Raw genomic sequence first — 19,208 nt, forward strand, 5'->3', positions numbered from 1 at the left:
CACACGCGCACGCACGCACAGAGAGGACTGATGACTCAGTGTCTGTGTTTACACACAATTACATTGTGTCTGTCTGTCTGTCTGTCTGTCTGTCTGTCTGTCTGTCTGTCTGTCTGTCTGTCTGTCTGTCTGTCTGTCTGTCTGTCTGTCTGTCTGTCTGTCTGTCTGTCTGTCTGTCTGTGTCTGTCTGTTCTTTAAAGTATAGCATGATAAACCATGAAAAGACTTTTAAGATCTCCCATAGTTAGATAAGCACATTTATTATTTGTAATGTATATAAAATACCTATTGATGGTTCATCTTTGTATGTTTTCAGACTTCACCAGTTTTGGTCTTAAGGGCTCTTATATCATAATTGTTGTCATAATCCTGATTTACAACCTGATTTAAAGCAGATTTTATGTTTTATTCTTAATAACCAAGTGGTCTATGGGATAATGTTGCATGTTGTAAATTACTTTAGGCTGAATCTTGATTTTTTTGGGTTCTGTTTGGAACCAAGTGGCTGCAGAACATGTTCAGTTATTAAAGATACGTGCACACCTGTTGATGATTTGTAAAGTCTGCTGCTTCTATTGTTTTAGTCCTTGTGTTTATTGTGTACATGTAAGGGACTATTTTTCTGTCTCATAGTGAAGCATAATTGCAATAAACAACTCAGTGGATCCAACTGAATGTTCTCGTGTGTTCAGCCGATGATTTCTTGTTTTATTAGTGATTAATGCTTCCATCAGTGCCTTAAGAATAATAAGATATTAATCAGAAACTTTAAATAGAGCAACAAATGTTTTTCTGATATTATTCTGGGACCTCCTCCCTGGGTTTTGGTTGAGGGGGGGGGGGGGGGGGGGGGGGGGGGGCTCTGTGTCGGTTGTAGAAAGAAACCACAGACAGACGACCGGACTCTCTCTCTCTCTGTCTCTCTCTCTCTCTCCCCCACCCGTCTCCCTCCCCCCCTCTCACAAATTCGATATACTATTACTATTTATTTTTGGTTTTGGTTTTGGTTTCATAATATCGTATGGAGCTACTCACAGCTTTTGGCCGTGATAATCTATATTATATGATATAGATATCTATGTATCGTCTGATATTATTGATAGATAGAGCTCCAGGACTCCCGTGTGTTCTAGAATATTTACAGAACACGGCCAAAGGCTGTGTGCGCCTCGCCATTGCGATACATCCACTGTAAACAAAGCTCATGGTACCGTGGCCGCAAGCTGCTCAGGGCCACACCCCCACCCTCCACCTTGACCCGCATCTAAAAACGGCCCGTTTGTGGGACTGGCTCGTAGTGGCTGTAATTCTGCACAAAGGCTGAATTTCTTGAACATCTTCAAATTACTGGATTAAGGGCCCACTAACACCTATATATAAGCATCCATAAAGTAGCATGCCGTGGGGCCTTTAATGTCTTCTCTTTCCTGCGCTTCTGAACTTTGCTGCAACGTTTACATTTTGCATTTAGGGCGTTTAGCAGACACCTGCATTAAGTCAAAGAAGAAAGACTACAGTATATCTCTGCTGGTACAGTAAGGATGTTCATAGAACCAAGTGCCAATGGCCGTGTTCTGTAAATATTCTAGAACACCCTGGGTGCTCCGGCGGGAGTCCTGGAGCTCTATATCTAAATAATATCACATCATTCGTAGATATCTATATCGTATAATGTATATTATCACGGCCAAAAGCTGTGTGCGCCTCCAGACGATATTATGAACCTCAAACGACTGCGTTGGGTTCTCCGACGTCTCTGGTTCTTCCACGTCCACGTCAATCTGAAGTGGACTGAACCGCGACATGGAGGAGAAAGGGATTGTTGCCCAAGATTGTCTCCCGCCGGAGCCCCGCTGTCGAGGCACCGACACCTCGGCGCTGCCCGCTGGTGGTGCTTTGTATTATGTCTCTCTCTCTCTCTCTCTGGCTCTGGCTCTCTGTCCGGCTCTCTGTCTCTCCGTCTCTCCCCAGTGGTGTGCCATGCTACAGGCTTCTACCCTGACAGGGTGGTGGTGTTCTGGAGGAGAGACGGCCAGGAGCTCCATGAGCAGGTGGACCCCGGGGAGGTCCTCCCCAACCACGACGGGACCTTCCAGGTCAGCGTGGACCTGGACCTCACGGCCGTCCCACAGGAGGACTGGGGGAGGTACGAGTGTGTGGTCCAGCTGAAAGGCATCGAGGACATCCCCACCCCCCTGGACCCCGCCCTCATCAGGACCAACTGGGGGAAGACTGGGAGGGACGGAGGTAGGGAACACACCTCCACCTCACCTCACCTCCACCTCACCTTACCTCCACCTCACCTCCACCTCCACCTCCACCTCACCTCCACCTCACCTCCACCTCACCTCCACCTCACCTCACCTCCACCTCACCTCACCTCCACCTCACCTCACCTCCACCTCCACCCCTCCTCCACCTCACCTCCACCTCACCTCCACCTCACCTCCACCTCCACCTCACCTCCACCTCACCTCCACCTCACCTCCACCCCTCCTCCACCTCCTTGGGGCCCTCCTCCTGATCTCCTGCTCTCTCTCCCCCTGAAGGGCTCCCGGGGCCCTTCCTCGTCGCTGGCTCTGTGGCGGGGGCCCTCCTCCTGGTTGGAGCTCTGGTCCTGGCGGGAGTCTGTTGGTACAGGAAGAGGAACGGTGAGTGAGCTGACCCCTGACCCCCAGCTGCCCCTACTTCCTGCCCCCTGGCTGCGTCCCTTCCTGGACTCTGATTGGTCGTCGTGATGCTCTAGCGGTCTGGTGGTAGAAACCTCTCCATCACTGGAGGAAGAACCTCCTCTAAGGTCCAGGCCCCAGTGATGTTGAGGCATTAAGAATATGAAAGTAGACAACATGAGGATGTTCACCACTGTCACACACTGATCATTTCTCCTGATCCTTAGGTTCAGCCAAACGTCCAGCAGCTGGTGAGTAACGTGTGTTTTTACTGCAGTTCTGCTCTCATGATTAACAATACTACCAACACGGTTACCATGGTGACTGGTCTGTGGACTATACAGCTCTGTAGATCTAGATACACCTAGCTCTGTAGATCTAGATACACCTAGCTCTGTAGATCTAGATACACCTAGCTCTGTAGATCTAGATACACCTAGCTCTGTAGATCTAGATACACCTAGCTCTGTAGATCTAGATACACCTAGCTCTGTAGATCTAGATACACCTAGCTCTGTAGATCTAGATACACCTAGCTCTATAGATCTAGATACACCTAGCTCTGTAGATCTAGATACACCTAGCTCTGTAGATCTAGATACACCTAGCTCTGTAGATCTAGATACATCTAGCTCTGTAGATCTAGATACACCTAGCTCTATAGATCTAGATACATCTAGCTCTGTAGATCCGTTCAGCTCCTCACCGTCTGCTTCTTGCCAGGTTCTGACACCAGCTCTGAGAACCCTGAGGGACAGAAACATCTTCTGGCCCCGACCCCTGACCCCAAGGTCAGTATTCTGTGACATCACAACTCTTTGGAGGATGGGTGGGAGGGCACTAATGTCTTCACAGTACATTACTGCAGTACTTCATGAGAGGAATATATATAGTACTTCATCCCAGTAACATCAATAGTACTTCATCACAGTCATATAAATAGTACTTCATCACAGTAATATATATAGTACTTCATCACAGTAATATATATAGTACTTCATCACAGTAACATCAATAGTACTTCATCACAGTAATATAGATAGTACTTCATCACAGTAATATATATAGTACTTCATCCCAGTAACATCAATAGTACTTCATCACAGTAATATAGATAGTACTTCATCCCAGTAATATATTTTTTGCTTCATCACAGTGATAGTAATATTGTGATAGTATTCATCAGTGATAATACAATTTGAAAATGTATTCATCTGTGATAGCAATTTTGTTATAGTATTCATCAGTGATAGTAATATTATAACAGTATTCATCACTGATAGTAATATTATAACAGTATTCATCAGTGATAGTGATATTGTAATAGTATTAGTTTGGTCACAACTTGGTTTTTAACCCTAAAGATGTTGGGTGTTTGTGTGTGGGGACCCTGTTTATATGCTAGAGGCTAGCTGCTTCTTATGTGGTTGACTCACATAAGGTAGAAGCTAAACGCTAACAGTAATGCTTCAACCATCTCTTTAACCTCATGCTATCTACACAAACGATCTGCCATATGAAAGAGGCTCCAAGGAGTCCCACGGTACAAGCCCTATCATGTGGTGGGCTCATGATGAGGTAGTGAGCAGTGAGGTGCTGATAGATGGTTGGAGCTGACCTGTGCTCCCCTGGTGTTTAGAGCTGAATGATGAAGAGGCTTCTGGTTGGAGGATTGATCATCATTCATAATCCTGACCATCAGGCGTGGGGCTCAGATCGCCTCAGACTCAACGACAACACTCTGACTCACTTTGATCTGGAAAACAACAATTAATCCCTAAGAAAGCTTAAATAAAGGAAATCATTATCTACTCTTATTACAGTATAACAAAGTGATTATTACCAACTAAAATCACTGTCATATTCCATTAAGTTGTGCATTTGATAATTTGTTGAGTCATTGGTTGACTCGCCAATCTGTAACTGATTCTTTGAAACCATGGCAACATGATCTCCCTCATGAGCGGCCATCTTAGTTAGGATGCGGTTGCTCACCGCATAACGTTGGTTTAACGTGTGGGTTTATAATGTTTAAGATGTTTAACATGATAATATTAGGATTATCAAAGGGCCGTAATCCAGACTGTTCTTGTCCCTATTTAATCCTTATTTAATACTATGTAATATATATATATATATATATATATATATATATATATATATATATATAAAATAATCATTATCACATCAGTCTTTTTGGAAAATATTTTAGAGTTGCTGGAATACACTGGTTTTGTGGGATTTATATTTAACATATTACAAGCTGTTTTTTTCTTTTTGCTGTCAATAAAGTTTCCAACTCCCAATTCCAGTCTGCTTATTTCATGTTGTGGTACACTCTAACTTTTCAGTGCACATTTTACAGGCTTAACGGAATCTTCTCCACTTTATCCAAGACTGTGTTTTATGTCACAGCACCACTGGAAGTCTGTCTTAGAGGGCTTGGAAGGTCAGGATAAACAAAGGAAAAGTCACTGATCACTCATCACCTCTCAGTGGAGTTCCAATGCACCAGAGCGATGCTGTTCAGGGGTTTGAACTGAAGCGTGTAGATGAAAACGTCCTGAAACTAAAGGCGTTGTGTATGTTTGGTGTAATGAGCTCACAGGAGTCCCAGCGTTCTGCTCTCAGCGCTTTATTAAAACATTCCTGGACACGCTCGGTGATGATGAGTGTTGATCAGGAGCCCGTCCTCTGGCCGGGTCACATGGGGCTCCGGGTGGGAGGTCAGAGGTCAGAGCCTGTCCTCTGGCCGGGTCATATGGGGCTCCAGGTGGGAGGTCAGAGGTCAGAGCCCGTCCTCGGGCCAGGTCACATGGGGCTCAAGGTGGGAGGTCAGAGGTCAGAGCCCGTCCTCTGGCCGGGTCACATGGGGCTCCAGGTGGGAGGTCAGAGGTCAGAGCCCGTCCTCTGGCCGGGTCACTGGATCACGGGTCACCCAATAACAGAGTTGCCCAGTTGGTGACGTATGGTTTACTAGTGACGCGTCTGTTGGCATGACTTTGTTAAGTTTTAAACGTTGTGTACTGGTAAACCAGCTCTAGATAAGGGCAAGTGTAGCCTTCCATCAGTGGCAATCCTGTGTGTGTTTCTCATAAATGAAAGCAAAAGGATAGTAGGTGATAGGCATCAAGGAAATAAAGGAATACAATTAGACTGATCCTACTAAAGTTCAGTTTAGTTCTGACTGGTTTTTATCAGATGAAAAACCCTGCTAAGAAGAACTTTTAGATTCCCAACCGGTCGCTGTCGGGAGCACGCTAGTGTGAGCTTTATCACCAGGAGAGTGAACGCGCCTTAAATCCTTATTCAGTTCCCCACCCAGCTAGCGTGTAGATCCAAGATGGCTGCTGGCCCAGGACTGATCTGACCGGTTTGGAGACAGTCTGCCTGGGCGACCTGATTGGCTGCCTGGGTCACATGGTGTGCTGAGTGTTGGTTGTGGAAAGCCCCGGTAGCTGCAGCACCACAACACCAACTGTACAAAGTGCCACAACAACACCGGCCTCCATCTTGTCTCATGACGTCAGAAGAACCACCGAATGGCAGCTGTGGTCACTGCACACGGCGTCTGATTAAACCACAATAAAAAACATGGATTTGGTCATAGTTTATCAAGATTGTTTTGTAATGTTGTGTTGTGTTGTATAATGAACTGTATTGTAAATGTTGACAACAAACCTTTGACCCTGGCACGTCAATAAAGTCAGATCGTATTTTATTGTGTACTAAAGGTGAGATTATTGTGTTGTGTACTAAAGTGAGATCATCATTGTGTTGTGTACCAAAGTGAGATCATCCTTGTGTTGTGTACTAAAGTGGGATCATCCTTGTGTTGTGTACTAAAGTGAGATCCTCATTGTGTTGCGTTGCGTTCCCTAGGTGGAGCAGGCTGAAGAGACAACACCGTCACCAGCGTCATAACACCTAAACTGCCAACACATAAAATGGCGTCCAGTGAAGTATGACCTGTAATGGTGCTGGGAGGTTCGAGAGATACGAGAGCCTCACTGCCCACGGTGTCCAGGGTTACGCACAAACTTCACTTCTTAAATCATCCAAGTGTGTGTGTGTGTGTGTGTGTGTGTGTGTGTGTGTGTGTGTGTGTGTGTGTGTGTGTGTGTGTGTGTGTGTGTGTGTGTTTTGTCCATCAGCATGAGACATCTGATATCAGAACACAGTAGAGTCTCTCTGACTTTCACTTTCCTTTGACTCCTCTGGCACACAACAAACATACCCACACTGCACACACACACTCTCACTCTCTCTCTCTCTCTCTCTCTCTCTCTCTCTCTCTCTCTCTCTCTCTCTCTCTCTCTCTCTCTCTCTCTCTCTCTCTCTCTCTCTCTCTCTCTCTCTCTCTCTCTCTCTCAAACACACACAGACCACATCTACGTAGTTACCTGGTACAAGAGGACCTACAGTGTGTATATATCCTGTCACATTAGACTTCAGCAGTAATTGATAAATGTTCAGTCTAGTAAACCGATATCCAGCCCGCGTCGCCTCGTCTGAACCCACGCGGAGGAAAGAGTCACTTTCTCTTTCAGACGACCACGGGATTTATTTGATATCAGTACTAATGACTTAGAAAAAATAAACAAACTCCATTCATAGACTATTGGTCAAGAGTCGCCTTGGCCAGATCTGCAATGATATGCGAAGTTGAAGCGTTCATGAGTGACAACAATACCACAAAATAAGATCTCATAAAGACGCCCCATTGTAACATGAGCCGCTATGGCTCAGAGGAGATAACCCCTCCCACTTTATGGCTCAGAGGAGATAGCCCCTCCCACTTTATGGCTCAGAGGAGATAACCCCTCCCACTTCTTGAGTCTTTCTTGCCCGAGTGTTATTAGCGTGATGATATAGATATAATTGGATTGGGGTTGTGATTCGAACGTTAAATGCACATCTGTTGATTTAGCATGGAAATGTGTTTTATGTTTTTCCGGTTTTAATATTACTGTTGATTGCAACAAATGTATTGTAGCGGCAACCAAGAAGTACACAGTCAGGTTTTAACTCAACTGTAGCTCTGTGTCCCATGCACCGCACGGCTGCAGCCTACTTTTATTCCACACCACAGATGCTTGAGGAAACAGCAGACGCAATGAACAAACATGACATTGTCAGTGATGGTGGCGGCAACGATAAACACACATGTTAACATTGAACAACAGACAACTAAATAACACCCCGAACCCATTAACCCCACTTAACCTAGTAACAAACAAGAACGTCAAAAAAGCCTTTCATCAACTGAAAACACTAACTCCCAGGATCCCCTACGCGACCCCGGAGGAGTCGCCACAGTATGTGTCTTTCTTGCCCGAGTGTTAAATGTTATTAGCGTTATAATATAGATATAATTGGATTGTGATTGTGATTCGAACGTTGTTAGAAACCGCAAGTTTATTCAGCTTGACCTCCCCTCCACAAGGGACACCAAGTGGTGATTCAGGGGGATCAATAGCTCCTCCCACTATAAATAGAGGCCTAGTTAGGCCTTCCCTCCTTTGTTCTCACCACATCCTCACCTCCACCTGTGTGAAGGTGTTTGCCGTGCGTCTTTTGAATTCCCTTCACTGTAAGTTCCCCTTTACTCATTGGATCATTGTTTGTTTAAGAAATGATTGTGATGGTTTAATGGCTAATCCTTACATGTTAAATTATGTTATAAAGTACTGCAATGTCGAAGTATTTCATTGGATTTAAAGGCCATATTTATGTTTGTCAAGAGAGATATTATAATTCATCTTTCTTTCTGTCTAGAACCATGGCATTCATCATGGCAATCATCATGACAAAACAACTTTGCTTGCAAAATAAAGTCAAGTAAATGAATCCTTGTTTCCTGGTGGTTCGTGGCTCCAGTAGAACCTACTCTTCACTACAAACGTTAAATGCACATCTGGTGATTTAGCATGGAAATGTGTTATGTTTTCCCGGTTTAAATGTTACTGTCAGGATTGGAAGAAATGTATGTAGGCCTATACTGTGTTGAACGTTGGCAAGTGTCTTTTGAACCATTTCTCTGAAATATAAGCTGTGTTTCATGTTGAGTAATCATCAGAGGTAAAGGACAGACATTTTGTATTTTATTTATTTTGTGTTGGGCTACTTACCTGGGGGTGGGGGCACTTCACCTGTTTGGCCGAATTTTAGGCCCAATCCCATTTCTACCCCTTACCCCTTCCCCTTACCCCTCCCCCTTCTTTTAAAGGGGGAAGGGGAAGGGGGAAGGGGTAAGGGATATAAATGGGATTGGGCTTTAGGCCCAATCCCATTTCTACCCCTTCCCCCTTCAAAACAAGGGGGAGGGGGAAGGGGTAAGGGGTAGTATGGGATTGGGCCTTAGTAAAGTAGGGGGGTGGAGTCAGGTCGCAAACACTGCACACACTTTAGGCGATCCCTCAGGACATCCTGAATCCTACTTTACCCCTGAGTGTCTAGTAAGCTACTGTTGATATAGACGGCTACACAGCGCACAACGTGTTCATTCACCTGGACATTGAAGCCACAGGCATTGGGTGTGGGGGACCTAGAACCTGTCCCACTCAGTCCTCTCCAGAACTGTGTTAGACTGATTTAATATCTTGCACTACTCTCATTCTTTCTACACTTTCTATGGGACAAAATACCCATCTTGTCATATAAGTAGTCAAAATAAACCACTTGCATGTAAATCATTGAATTCACATATGAAGCAGAAAAAATAAAGCTTTAAGTGACTGCTCAAACTGTTTCTTGGTTGAATGAGTTTTCCGAGTTCAGTGTGTGTGCGCTCAAGCAGAGCAATGGCGGCCAAAGTTAGTCTTGTGACATGCTTAGCTAGCCACATTTAAGATCTGCTCAATTGATAACTGTTAACATGTACAGATCCATTGTATTCATCAAATAATCATTTTTTATTTATTCTTAATCATTCATTCATAAAATCAGATTATTGTTATCCTTACCGATTAGGCCTATCATGTTATTATACTTTCTTCATTCCACAGTTTTGAGATGCTTTAAATCTCAAGATAAGTGCCGCAAAATATACAACATCACTTCCATGTCTACTCTTACTTATTCCATTTTTTTTCTTTATAAAACGCACAACACCGAAGCTGTCATTTCCCTTCACTGCGTTTCGTCCTGTTCGACTCAACTTAACTAGAATGAACGGCCTTCAGACAACTGCTGCTGCCCCCTGGCGGTGCGTTGGTGTTCTTGGTTTGGCGGAGACCTCAGAAGGAGTAAACACATTAGCACCTTCAGACGCCTTGAACCCCTTTAAACGCCTTGAACCCCTTTAAACTAGAGCCTGACCAATACTGGATGTTTCTGGGCAGTGGCCGATACCGATCTCTGTACGGCTTAATGACCTGTCTAACCCCTACCTGCTCCTAAAAGACCTGGCTCTGTACTCTGTCTAACCCCTATCTGCTCCTGAATTACCTCTTTGCACCGTCTAATGGCGCGTTCACATCGCTGGAAATTATGGGGAAAAACATTTTCTCGACCTCGGAAAGTTTGCGTGAACGCCACCTCATGATGCCGTTACGATTCTACTTCGTATGGTTTACTTGTGACGTGCATGAACTTGGAGGAACATGAACGTTTGACTCAATATAAACTTTACTATTGATTGACATTGTAACGTCTGTTGGCATGACTTTGCTCAGTTTTAAACGTTGTGTACTGGTAAACCAGCACTAGATAAGGGCAAGTATTGCCTTCCATCAGTGGCTATACTGTATGTGTTTCTCATAAATAACAGCAAAAGGATAGTAGGTGGATAAGGAAATTAAGGCATGCAAACTTGAAACTAATCGTACTAAGTTCTGTTTAGTTCTGACTGGTTTTTATCGGATAAAGAAACCCTGCTGTGAAGAAGATTTTAGGTTCCCAACCGTCTGTTTCCCAAGTGCACATGAACGGTCGCCGTCGGGAACACGAGTGAGCGTCATCACTGGCGAGCCGTCTCGTTATCACCAGGAGAGTGAACGCGCCTTAACCCCCATCTGCACGTCTAACAAAAACGCACCGAGGAGTGTTGCAGCCCTCTAGTGGTGTCCTGCGGTAACACCAGCCGGTGGCCGAGGAGAACACGTTCAGTCAAGTTAAATAACCCTTTTATTACAAGTTGAAATCACCTCAGTTTATTATTAACATCGTCAAAGGTATGTAGTGATGAATTTACACTTCCGGAGCAAACCAATTAGGAAACACTTAGAAAAATGTCTACACCCGGTTATTGAAAAGGCACAGCGGGCTCTAGAAGGATCTCTAAGGCGTGTCCCGGCTGAGACGGGGGAGTGTCAGGGAGTTCCGCGCGCCCCCCCCCCCCCCCCAACGAGGAAAAACCATTGGCCGGGGAGACGGGGGTCTGCAGTGGGTCGGTCCAAACCAAGCAGAGTTCAGGAGCAGGTGGGCGTGGCCCGTCGACATTTATAAAACAATAACGCTGCAGGGGGCTGTCAATCATCTGAGGCTCCGCCTCCGGCCCCTCCCACCAGAGAGCAGAGTTCCGTCGGGGGGGCGGAGCTCAAGCCTTCAGTGGAACCACCGAGTTACAGACGGAAGGAAGAAAACAAAGCGGCGTCTCCACGGCAACCAGCTGGACGCCCAGGGCGACCGACCGACACCCTCCATGGGTGAGAGAGGGGGAGAGAGCGAGAGAGAGGGGGGGGGTCGGGGGTCACTGGAGCAGCTGGAAGTAGTTGAGGATGGCCATGATGTGCTGGGGGATGAAGACGTAGCCGGTGTAGACCGCCATGGCGGCCACTGACACCAGCAGGGAGTCTGGGAGGGCGTGGTCACAGGAAACAACACACACCAACTTCCTGTTGCTCACCAGCATCTCGCCCCTCACCTACACCTGCTTCTGCTGGAGATCTTCTGTACTTATTGATGGCTTTCTGCTAATAACATCTACATGTAGGAAGCAAAACATCTACATAAAGCACTAAATAACATCTACATGTAGGAATCAATAACATCAACACGTAGGACTATTTAACATCTACACGTAGGACTCAATAACATCTACACGTAGGACTCAATAACATCTACACGTAGGACTCAATAACATCTACACCTAGGACTCAATAACATCTAAATGTAGGACTAAATAACATCCACGTGTAAATAACTTAAGTTACAACTATGAAATAACTCTACCCCAGTAGAGTTCACACGGCATCACTTCTATTTTAGAGTGAGAACACATCACTCCTGTTTTAGTGTGAGGATATCACTACTGTCTTAACGTGAGAACACATCACTCCTGTCTTAACGTGAGGACACATCACTCCTGTCTTAGTGTGAGGACACATCACTCCTGTCTTAGTGTGAGGACACATCACTCCTGTCTTAGTGTGAGGACACATCACTCCTGTCTTAGTGTGAGGACACACAAGTGACAAAACGGCGGTTGGAACTTGTGGAGGAACAACCTGTACTGAGGCTAACGCCTTAGCTCACCTGGCTAACGGTAGTTAGCATATTTGCTCGACTGTAGCCTTATCTTACGGGTTTCGAAGCGGAAAAGGATACTGAAGATGGTCCGCTCCCATGGCTCCAGCATGTAGAGCGCCGTGACCAGGAGGTACTGGTAGTAGAACCAGGAAAGCTGCTTCCAGCAGTCTCCTAAAGCCATCTTACAACCTTCTGCTCTTCCGGATGCTCCCTGCTGGGGACGGTGCGCGGTCACATGGTACTGCCGTCCGGCCAATCACCAATCAGAGGGACTTCCCGTAACCGCTCTGCTTAATTACGACAGCAGTTGAGCGCGATTTCAAAGTAAAAGTAGTATTTTTCGCCCCAAAGGGAATTCATACACTGGTTTATTTAACCAGTATACAAATATATTAAAACGTACAATTTCAACGCAAGGCTGATGCCTTTATATTTGGGCTGCTTCTAACCTAGTAATTTCCCCAGTGAAAATATATTTTTTCAATGTTCAACTAAGAAAGGCTATCCAAACCACTAAATAACTAACATCTACTCTACAACTATCCATTTTATATACCACGTATGCAAGTGTTCTCTAAACTCAATTTGTAGTACACATTAATAAAACCTCCATCAGGGGTATAGTTCTGGAACGTTTGTTTATTTTACAAACAGTTTCTGGTCAAAGCGGTCCTGATAATTAAAATCAATGATCAATAATGACACCAGGACACAAACTATATCAGATCATTTAGTAAACAAGGCAGCGATCAGATACAAAAAACATGTTAAAATCCCTTCCAAAAGGCGGTTAAAAAGTCCACAAAAAATGAAACGCAAACCCATGCGGCCCCGTGGACTGAAATCAAAAGAGGCCTCGCTCTGGTCGGCGGGCCTATCTGCTCTCAACGTTCAGAGCCCTGACGAACCACGCTATTGTCTGCAGTACACAGACCATCCAGTGCACACCAAGTCACCCCCCTGCGCACTGAGCCCCAGCATGGAACCCTCAACCCCAGAACGGGCAAAGGGCGACGCCTCGCTCAGAGACCAATCCCGGCTAAGATATGTGGTCCGTGGTCTGTGGGGGGGGGGTCAGCAGTGGCTGGCCAGGATGTTGAAGAAGTGGAAGACGTCCTCCTGGTCCACCACCGCCACCTCCGTGGAGCACTCGCTGCACTGGACCGGGTGGTACACCTCCTCCCCGACCATCCCCCTGGGTCCCGGGGCGCCTCCTCTGGGGGCCGGGGCCTCTTCCAGCGCTGATCCTCCTCTTCCTCCTCCTCCTCCTCCTCCTCCTCCTCCCAGCTCCTGGCCTGCTGCTCCTCCTGGCGCCCCCTGCTCCTGCTCCTCTTCCTCCTCCTCCTCCTCCTGCTGCTGCTGCCCCTTGTTCCGGGGGTTCCTCCTCTTGGGCCTCCTCCTCCTCCTCTCCTGCAGGGCCTTGTACCGCAGCACCTGGTCCCTCTTCACCGAGCAGTTCATCACGAACATGGCGCGGTACTGGGTCCGGTACTTCTCATGCCTGGGGACGGAACCGACACCGCGGCGTCATTTAGCCATCAGTCAGAGCACAAAATGGCCACCAGGGCGCATCTCAGCAGGTGAGAGGCCTTGTATAAACATTATTATGCTATGGGTTTATATATGCAGGAGCATGCTGTTTGTCCGACTAGGAGGAGCCGGGGATCGGACTAGCACCCTCTCGGTGACCAGCCAGCCCGCGCTACCTCCTGGGCCCCATGGCGCCCCCCTGTGGTCCTGGGGTGTCCTCACCTCTGGCAGTCCAGACACAGAGTGATCATGCAGGCCGGACAGTTGAGCACCGCGTCGCTGCTGGGGAGCCCCGGAAGACCTGGACCGGAGCGGGACTTCCCTGAGCCGGGTCTCCGGCTGTACCTGCAGAGAGACACGCAGTGAGGACAGGCTGGCGGGTACAGGCTGGATCCACCCAGACAGACGGGTGGTCATGGGTCCTGGAGGCCACCTGGAGGGAGGCCCCCCGAGAGAACACCTGGAGGGAGGCCCCCCGAGAGAACACCTGGAGGGAGGCCCCCCGAGAGAACACCTGGAGGGAGGCCCCCCGAGAGAACACCTGGAGGGAGGCCCCCCGAGAGAACACCTGGAGGGAGGCCCCCCGAGAGAACACCTGGAGGGAGGCCCCCCGAGAGAACACCTGGAGGGAGGCCCCAGAGAGAACACCTGGAGGGAGGCCCCAGAGAGAACACCTGGAGGGAGGCCCCAGAGAGAACACCTGGAGGGAGGCCCCCCGAGAGAACACCTGGAGGGAGGCCCCCCGAGAGAACACCTGGAGGGAGGCCCCCTCCAAGCCAGCTGTGGGCCTCCAGTGGTACGAGCCGGGAGTTAAGTGTTAACCAGGTCTACAGGGACATAGTCCGGGTCTACGGGGACGTAGTCCGGGTCTACAGGGACGTAGTCCGGGTCTACAGGGACGTAGTCCGGGTCTACAGGGAGGTAGTCCGGGTCTACAGGGAGGTAGTCCGGGTCTACAGGGACATGGTCCGGGTCTACAGGGACATGGTCCGGGTCTACAGGGACATGGTCCGGGTCTACAGGGACATGGTCCGGGTCTACAGGGACATGGTCCGGGTCTACAGGGACATGGTCCGGGTCTACAGGTCCAGGTCCACTTGCAGTACTCACGCTCTGCGTCTAGAGTCCACCCAGGCCTGGTCTCGGTCGTCCTCGTCCGGATCGTAGAACAGCTCCTCATTGGTCTGAATGCTCCTCTGCCTCCGCTTCCTGCCTGTGGAACTGCCTAGGGGGGGGGGGGGGGGGGGAGCACTTCCTGTTAGAGCTTTGTGGATGCTGCTGGTTACCATGGTTACCGGAAGGCTCCGCCACAGGTAAAATACCAGCAGCAGAACTTATCAGCACAGACTGCCAGTGAGCCAGTGGATACTGGTGAATGTGTCGGTCCTTACTGGGAGTGTCCTCAGTACTGCCAGTGAGCCAGTGGATACTGGTGAATGTGTCGGTCCTTACTGGGAGTGTCATCAGTACTACCAGTGAGCCAGTGGATACTGGTGAATGTGTCGGTCCTTACTGGGAGTGTCATCAGTACTACCAGTGAGCCAGTGGATACTGGTGAATGTGTCGGTCCTTACTGGGAGTGTCATCAGTACTGCCAGTGAGCCAGTGGATACTGGTGAATATGTTGGTCCTTACTGGGAGTGTCCTCAGTACTGCCAGTGAGCCAGTGGATACTGGTGAATGTGTCGGTCCTTACTGGGAGTGTCCTCGTCTTCTGAGTCCGAATCGAAGTAGATCTTGTCGTACATGTTGGCCTCTGGGAGCGCGGACTGGGAGGCCGTCCCTTCTGATGGCCCCACTGCAACAGAACAGCACAGCGTCACAGCACAGCAGTCACAGCACAGCACAGCGTCACAGCAGTCACATCACAGCGTCACAGCACAGCAGTCACATCACAGCGTCACAGCACATCAGTCACAGCACAGCGTCACATCACAGCACAGCGTCACAGCACAGCGTCACAGCACAGGCGTCACATCATAGCAGTCACATCACAGCGTCACATCACAGGTGTGAGGTATGTGTGTGTAGTGTGTGTGTGTGTGTATGATGTGCGTGCGTATATAGTGTTTCGTACCTGCAGCCAGGGGACCCCAGGTGGTCTCCAGGGTCTTCAGCGTGCCGCTGAGCTCCGCCTCCATTTCCTTCTCGAACTCATCCCCGCTGGACGCCTCGCTCTCCCCGGTCAGGTACTCCCGGATCAGCCGCCGCTTCTGGTCCGCCGTCCCGTTCAGCAGCACCTCCAGCTCGTCCTCAGAGCTGCGCGCACGCACACACACACACACACACAGTTTTAGAAACTAAGTTGTGCAGAACTTGGGATGATCTTGAATCTACTCCTCCATCGGCTCCTCTTCGCTTTGAATTCATTTCCATCGCGACCAAAATGGGTCAGTGTGATGTGATGCAACAGCGGGGGGTCAGTGTGATGTGATGTTAGTCATGTGATAGTCATGTTTAGTTTCGTGGAGACTCCACCGTCCGCCACGCCTCACTCCACACGTACTGAATCGGTTTAGTTTAAAGGATCTCAGTCCTTCCCTCCAGCTACGCTCCTGTTGTTGACATGTTAGCATTAGCAACGTGATTAGCATCCTGACTAGCAGTCCAGCTAGCAGCTAGTCTCACCTGCTGGCCCGCTCCTCGTCGCTGGGCTCCTCCAGCTCGTACGAGTCTCCATCTCCGGGTTTGACGAGTCCGTTCATTTTTGGTCCCCTTAACACTTTATCTATACTCTTCTTCAGCTGTACGACAACAACACGATGGAAACGCGGAGTGACGTCAGAGACCGGATATATAAAACCCGCTTGTGTCCGACATCCGGTGGAGAACACGGAGTGTCAAAGTAAAAGCCCCCGTGGCGCTTTCAGAAAATACCTCAGTGATTCCGCATAACAACAGCACAACACACAGCACTACAGACAACACGACAGACAACACGACACACAACACTACACACAGACATACACGACCGCTACCGTGCTGCTATTGAAGAGCGCCTCGGACGATGTAGGAGGAATTGTATTGTTCCTTTTATGCATTAAATTTCGTTGATGAACATGGTTCAGATTCAATTGATTTCTTAATATTATTTTAGGCGCGTCTGGTTTGCATTGTTGACTGGTGCAGGAATCACAACATTAACAATCAAATGTAAACGAGTGAGAATTCAAAGATGATCGTATAAATCCGCCACTAGATGGCGCTACGGGACAGCAGATGATTCCTCTGGCAGTCTAATATACGGATAGGCTTTTATGTTGTTGTTTTAATATCAAATGAATAACAACATATAAACATGACAATTCACAGAATAATAACCGGTATCAAGTCCACCCCACGAGTCTGTAAACACTCTACATATCTTGACACATAAACAACACATGCTTGGAATACAAGACTGCGTCTCCCAGTAGAAGACTGGTTGTATTGGACAGCTCCCAGTAGAACCAGCATTAGACTGCGGCCCAACTGGGCAGCTCCCCGTAGAACCAGTGTTAGACTGTTTCAACTGGTAAGCTCAGAAGACTGTGGTTGTACTGGGCGGCTCCCAGTATTACCAGTATAAAACATTGGTTCTACTGGGCAGCTTCTAGTAGAACCAGTAACAGACTTTAGATGTAGTGGGCAGCTCCCAGTACAACTGGTGTTAGTCTGTGGCCCAAATGGGCAGCTCACAGTAGGACCAGTAGCAGTGTTTGTACTGGGTGTGTAGTTAGGACGCCATGTCTTTCTCATTTTCTGTGTGACACTAAACAATTCCTTTGTTTTACTCTGACTCCCCCCCTGCACACACACACACACACACACACCTACACACACACACACACACACACACACACACACACACACACACACACACACACACACACACACACAGACGTCATCCACTGTCTCAGCTTCACTGCGCGACAAGCTAATTTAGCCAATTACACACACAGGTGTGATGCTAATTTCCCCTAGCTCACAGCTAGCTCCTAGAGGAGGTAAAAAATAACATAATTACACACATCTGTCCACACTCTCTCCCTCTCTCTCTCTCTCTCTTTTTCTCTCTCTCTCTCTCTCTCTTCTCTCTCTCTCTCTCCTCTCTCTCTCTCGCTCTCGCTCTCTCGCTCTCTCTCCTGTTATAAAAGCAGGACTGCCAGGTTGGATAATAGCAGACAAGACAATGGGCAGAAAAATAAGTGCTTTTGTTTGTGTGTGTGTGTGTGTGTGTGTGTGTGTGTGTGTGTGTGTGTGTGTGTGTGTGTGTGTGTGTTTGAGTGTGTGTGTTTGTGACTGTGTGTGTGTAAGTGTGGAGGCATCCGGTGTTTCTCGTCTCTGCGTTTTCAGTATTTTCTGTAATTTTCTCAGATTGTCTGCTCTTAGACAATTACCCGCTCTGTCTGCTGTGAGGAAGTGTGTGTGTGTGGGTGTGTGTGTGTGTGTTATTTATGCATATGGGTGTGCATGTGTGAGTGCACACTGTTTTTTGTGCACAAACACAGTACATGAAATCAAAACAAATAGAGGCTTTTATTTTGCGTTCCGTGGTGAACGCTGACTTGAGAAGCTTCCTGTCTGCCAACGAGGGAAGCAAAGTTCTGTCACGTTCTCCGTTCTCCAGAAGAACCAAACACATCAGGAAGACTTTCTTATTGTCTGGCTCATCAACAAACAAACAAACAAGCAGACTGGATGTTGTTCTTGGTTTGGGGGGGTCTTTATTAATCCAGCCTGGATGTGGTTCTTGTTTTGGGGGTCTAAAACTTTATTAATCCAGCCTGGATGTGGATCTTGGTTTGGGGGGGTCTTTATTAATCCAGACTGGATGTGGATCTTGGTTTGGGGGGTCTAAAATGTTTAAGAGTTGCGTGATAAATAAGTGATGTACCATCCATACTTCATCAATCCAGTTGTCCTCACCCGGGTCCTCACGTTAACATGCAGAGTCACATGACATAACAGGAGATGAGGACAGAGTATGTGCAACAATCACCCGTTGTGCATCACCACAAGCGTTTGTTTTGGTCGTCATGGAAACCTTGAGCTATCTACGATGGCCGTGTCATGGCAACAAGCATGTGGTTTGGAGGGGTTTGATCTCAGGTCATTTAAACAGTACCCCCCTGTACCGGGAACCACCAGACAAACCACCTCTCTGAACATAGAACATAGAGCTGCACATAGAACATAGAGCTGCACATATAAGATAGAGCTGCACATAGAACAGAGCTGAACATATAACATAGAGCTGCACATAGAACATAGAGCTGCACATATAACATAGAGCTGAACATATAACATAGAGCTGCACAGATAATATAGAGCTGGACATATAACATAGAGCTGCACACAAAACATAGACCTGAACATATAACATAGAGCTGCTCATAGAACATAGAGTTTAACATATAACATAGAGTTTAACATATAATATAGAGCTGAACATATAACAGAGCTGAATATAGAGCTGAACATAAAACATAGAGCTAATCATATAAAATAGAGCTAATCATATACATTTTTTTGTCAAAACAGACATGAGGAGAATGT

At 47.5% G+C, this 19,208-nt stretch overlaps 3 protein-coding genes across 3 annotated transcripts; 1 reads left to right on the forward strand and 2 right to left on the reverse strand.

Annotated features, from left to right (window-relative positions):
• The first annotated feature begins 30 nt into the window (after positions 1-30).
• Positions 31-4,765, forward strand: LOC130382203 (BOLA class I histocompatibility antigen, alpha chain BL3-7-like). Its single transcript, XM_056589812.1, has 6 exons — positions 31-40; positions 1,960-2,247; positions 2,550-2,651; positions 2,897-2,920; positions 3,393-3,460; positions 4,309-4,765. Exons 1-6 carry the CDS (start codon positions 31-33, stop codon positions 4,312-4,314), a joined length of 498 nt encoding a protein of 165 aa, XP_056445787.1. The 3' UTR covers positions 4,315-4,765.
• Positions 4,766-10,733: 5,968 nt separating this feature from the next.
• Positions 10,734-12,415, reverse strand: sptssa (serine palmitoyltransferase, small subunit A). The gene is made up of 2 exons (XM_056591157.1): positions 12,219-12,415; positions 10,734-11,465 (listed from the first exon to the last, which is right to left on the reverse strand). Exons 1-2 carry the CDS (start codon positions 12,319-12,321, stop codon positions 11,362-11,364), a joined length of 207 nt encoding a protein of 68 aa, XP_056447132.1. The 5' UTR covers positions 12,322-12,415; the 3' UTR covers positions 10,734-11,361.
• A 72-nt stretch (positions 12,416-12,487) lies between these two features.
• Positions 12,488-16,471, reverse strand: eapp (e2f-associated phosphoprotein). The gene is made up of 6 exons (XM_056591156.1): positions 16,299-16,471; positions 15,748-15,929; positions 15,367-15,468; positions 14,781-14,895; positions 13,893-14,015; positions 12,488-13,641 (listed from the first exon to the last, which is right to left on the reverse strand). The coding sequence occupies exons 1-6, from the start codon at positions 16,373-16,375 to the stop codon at positions 13,215-13,217; spliced, it is 1,026 nt and encodes a 341-aa protein (XP_056447131.1). The 5' UTR covers positions 16,376-16,471; the 3' UTR covers positions 12,488-13,214.
• Positions 16,472-19,208: the final 2,737 nt, after the last annotated feature.

This window comes from Gadus chalcogrammus, chromosome 5 (genome assembly GCF_026213295.1).
Source record: "Gadus chalcogrammus isolate NIFS_2021 chromosome 5, NIFS_Gcha_1.0, whole genome shotgun sequence".
Classification (NCBI taxonomy): Eukaryota; Metazoa; Chordata; class Actinopteri; order Gadiformes; family Gadidae; genus Gadus; species Gadus chalcogrammus.

Coding starts and splice junctions, on each gene's coding strand:
- LOC130382203 (XM_056589812.1), top strand. Junction 2,652..2,896: donor TTGGTACAGGAAGAGGAACG/GTGAGTGAGCTG, acceptor CCTGATCCTTAG/GTTCAGCCAAACGTCCAGCA. Junction 2,921..3,392: donor AGCCAAACGTCCAGCAGCTG/GTGAGTAACGTG, acceptor GCTTCTTGCCAG/GTTCTGACACCAGCTCTGAG.
- sptssa (XM_056591157.1), bottom strand. CDS start 12,321: ATGGCTTTAGGAGACTGCTGGAAGCAGCTTTCCTGGTTCTACTACCAG. Junction 11,466..12,218: donor ATGGGAGCGGACCATCTTCA/GTATCCTTTTCC, acceptor ACGCCCTCCCAG/ACTCCCTGCTGGTGTCAGTG.
- eapp (XM_056591156.1), bottom strand. CDS start 16,375: ATGAACGGACTCGTCAAACCCGGAGATGGAGACTCGTACGAGCTGGAG. Junction 14,016..14,780: donor GTGGACTCTAGACGCAGAGC/GTGAGTACTGCA, acceptor GTCTCTCTGCAG/GTACAGCCGGAGACCCGGCT. Junction 13,642..13,892: donor CTGTGTCTGGACTGCCAGAG/GTGAGGACACCC, acceptor TTCCGTCCCCAG/GCATGAGAAGTACCGGACCC.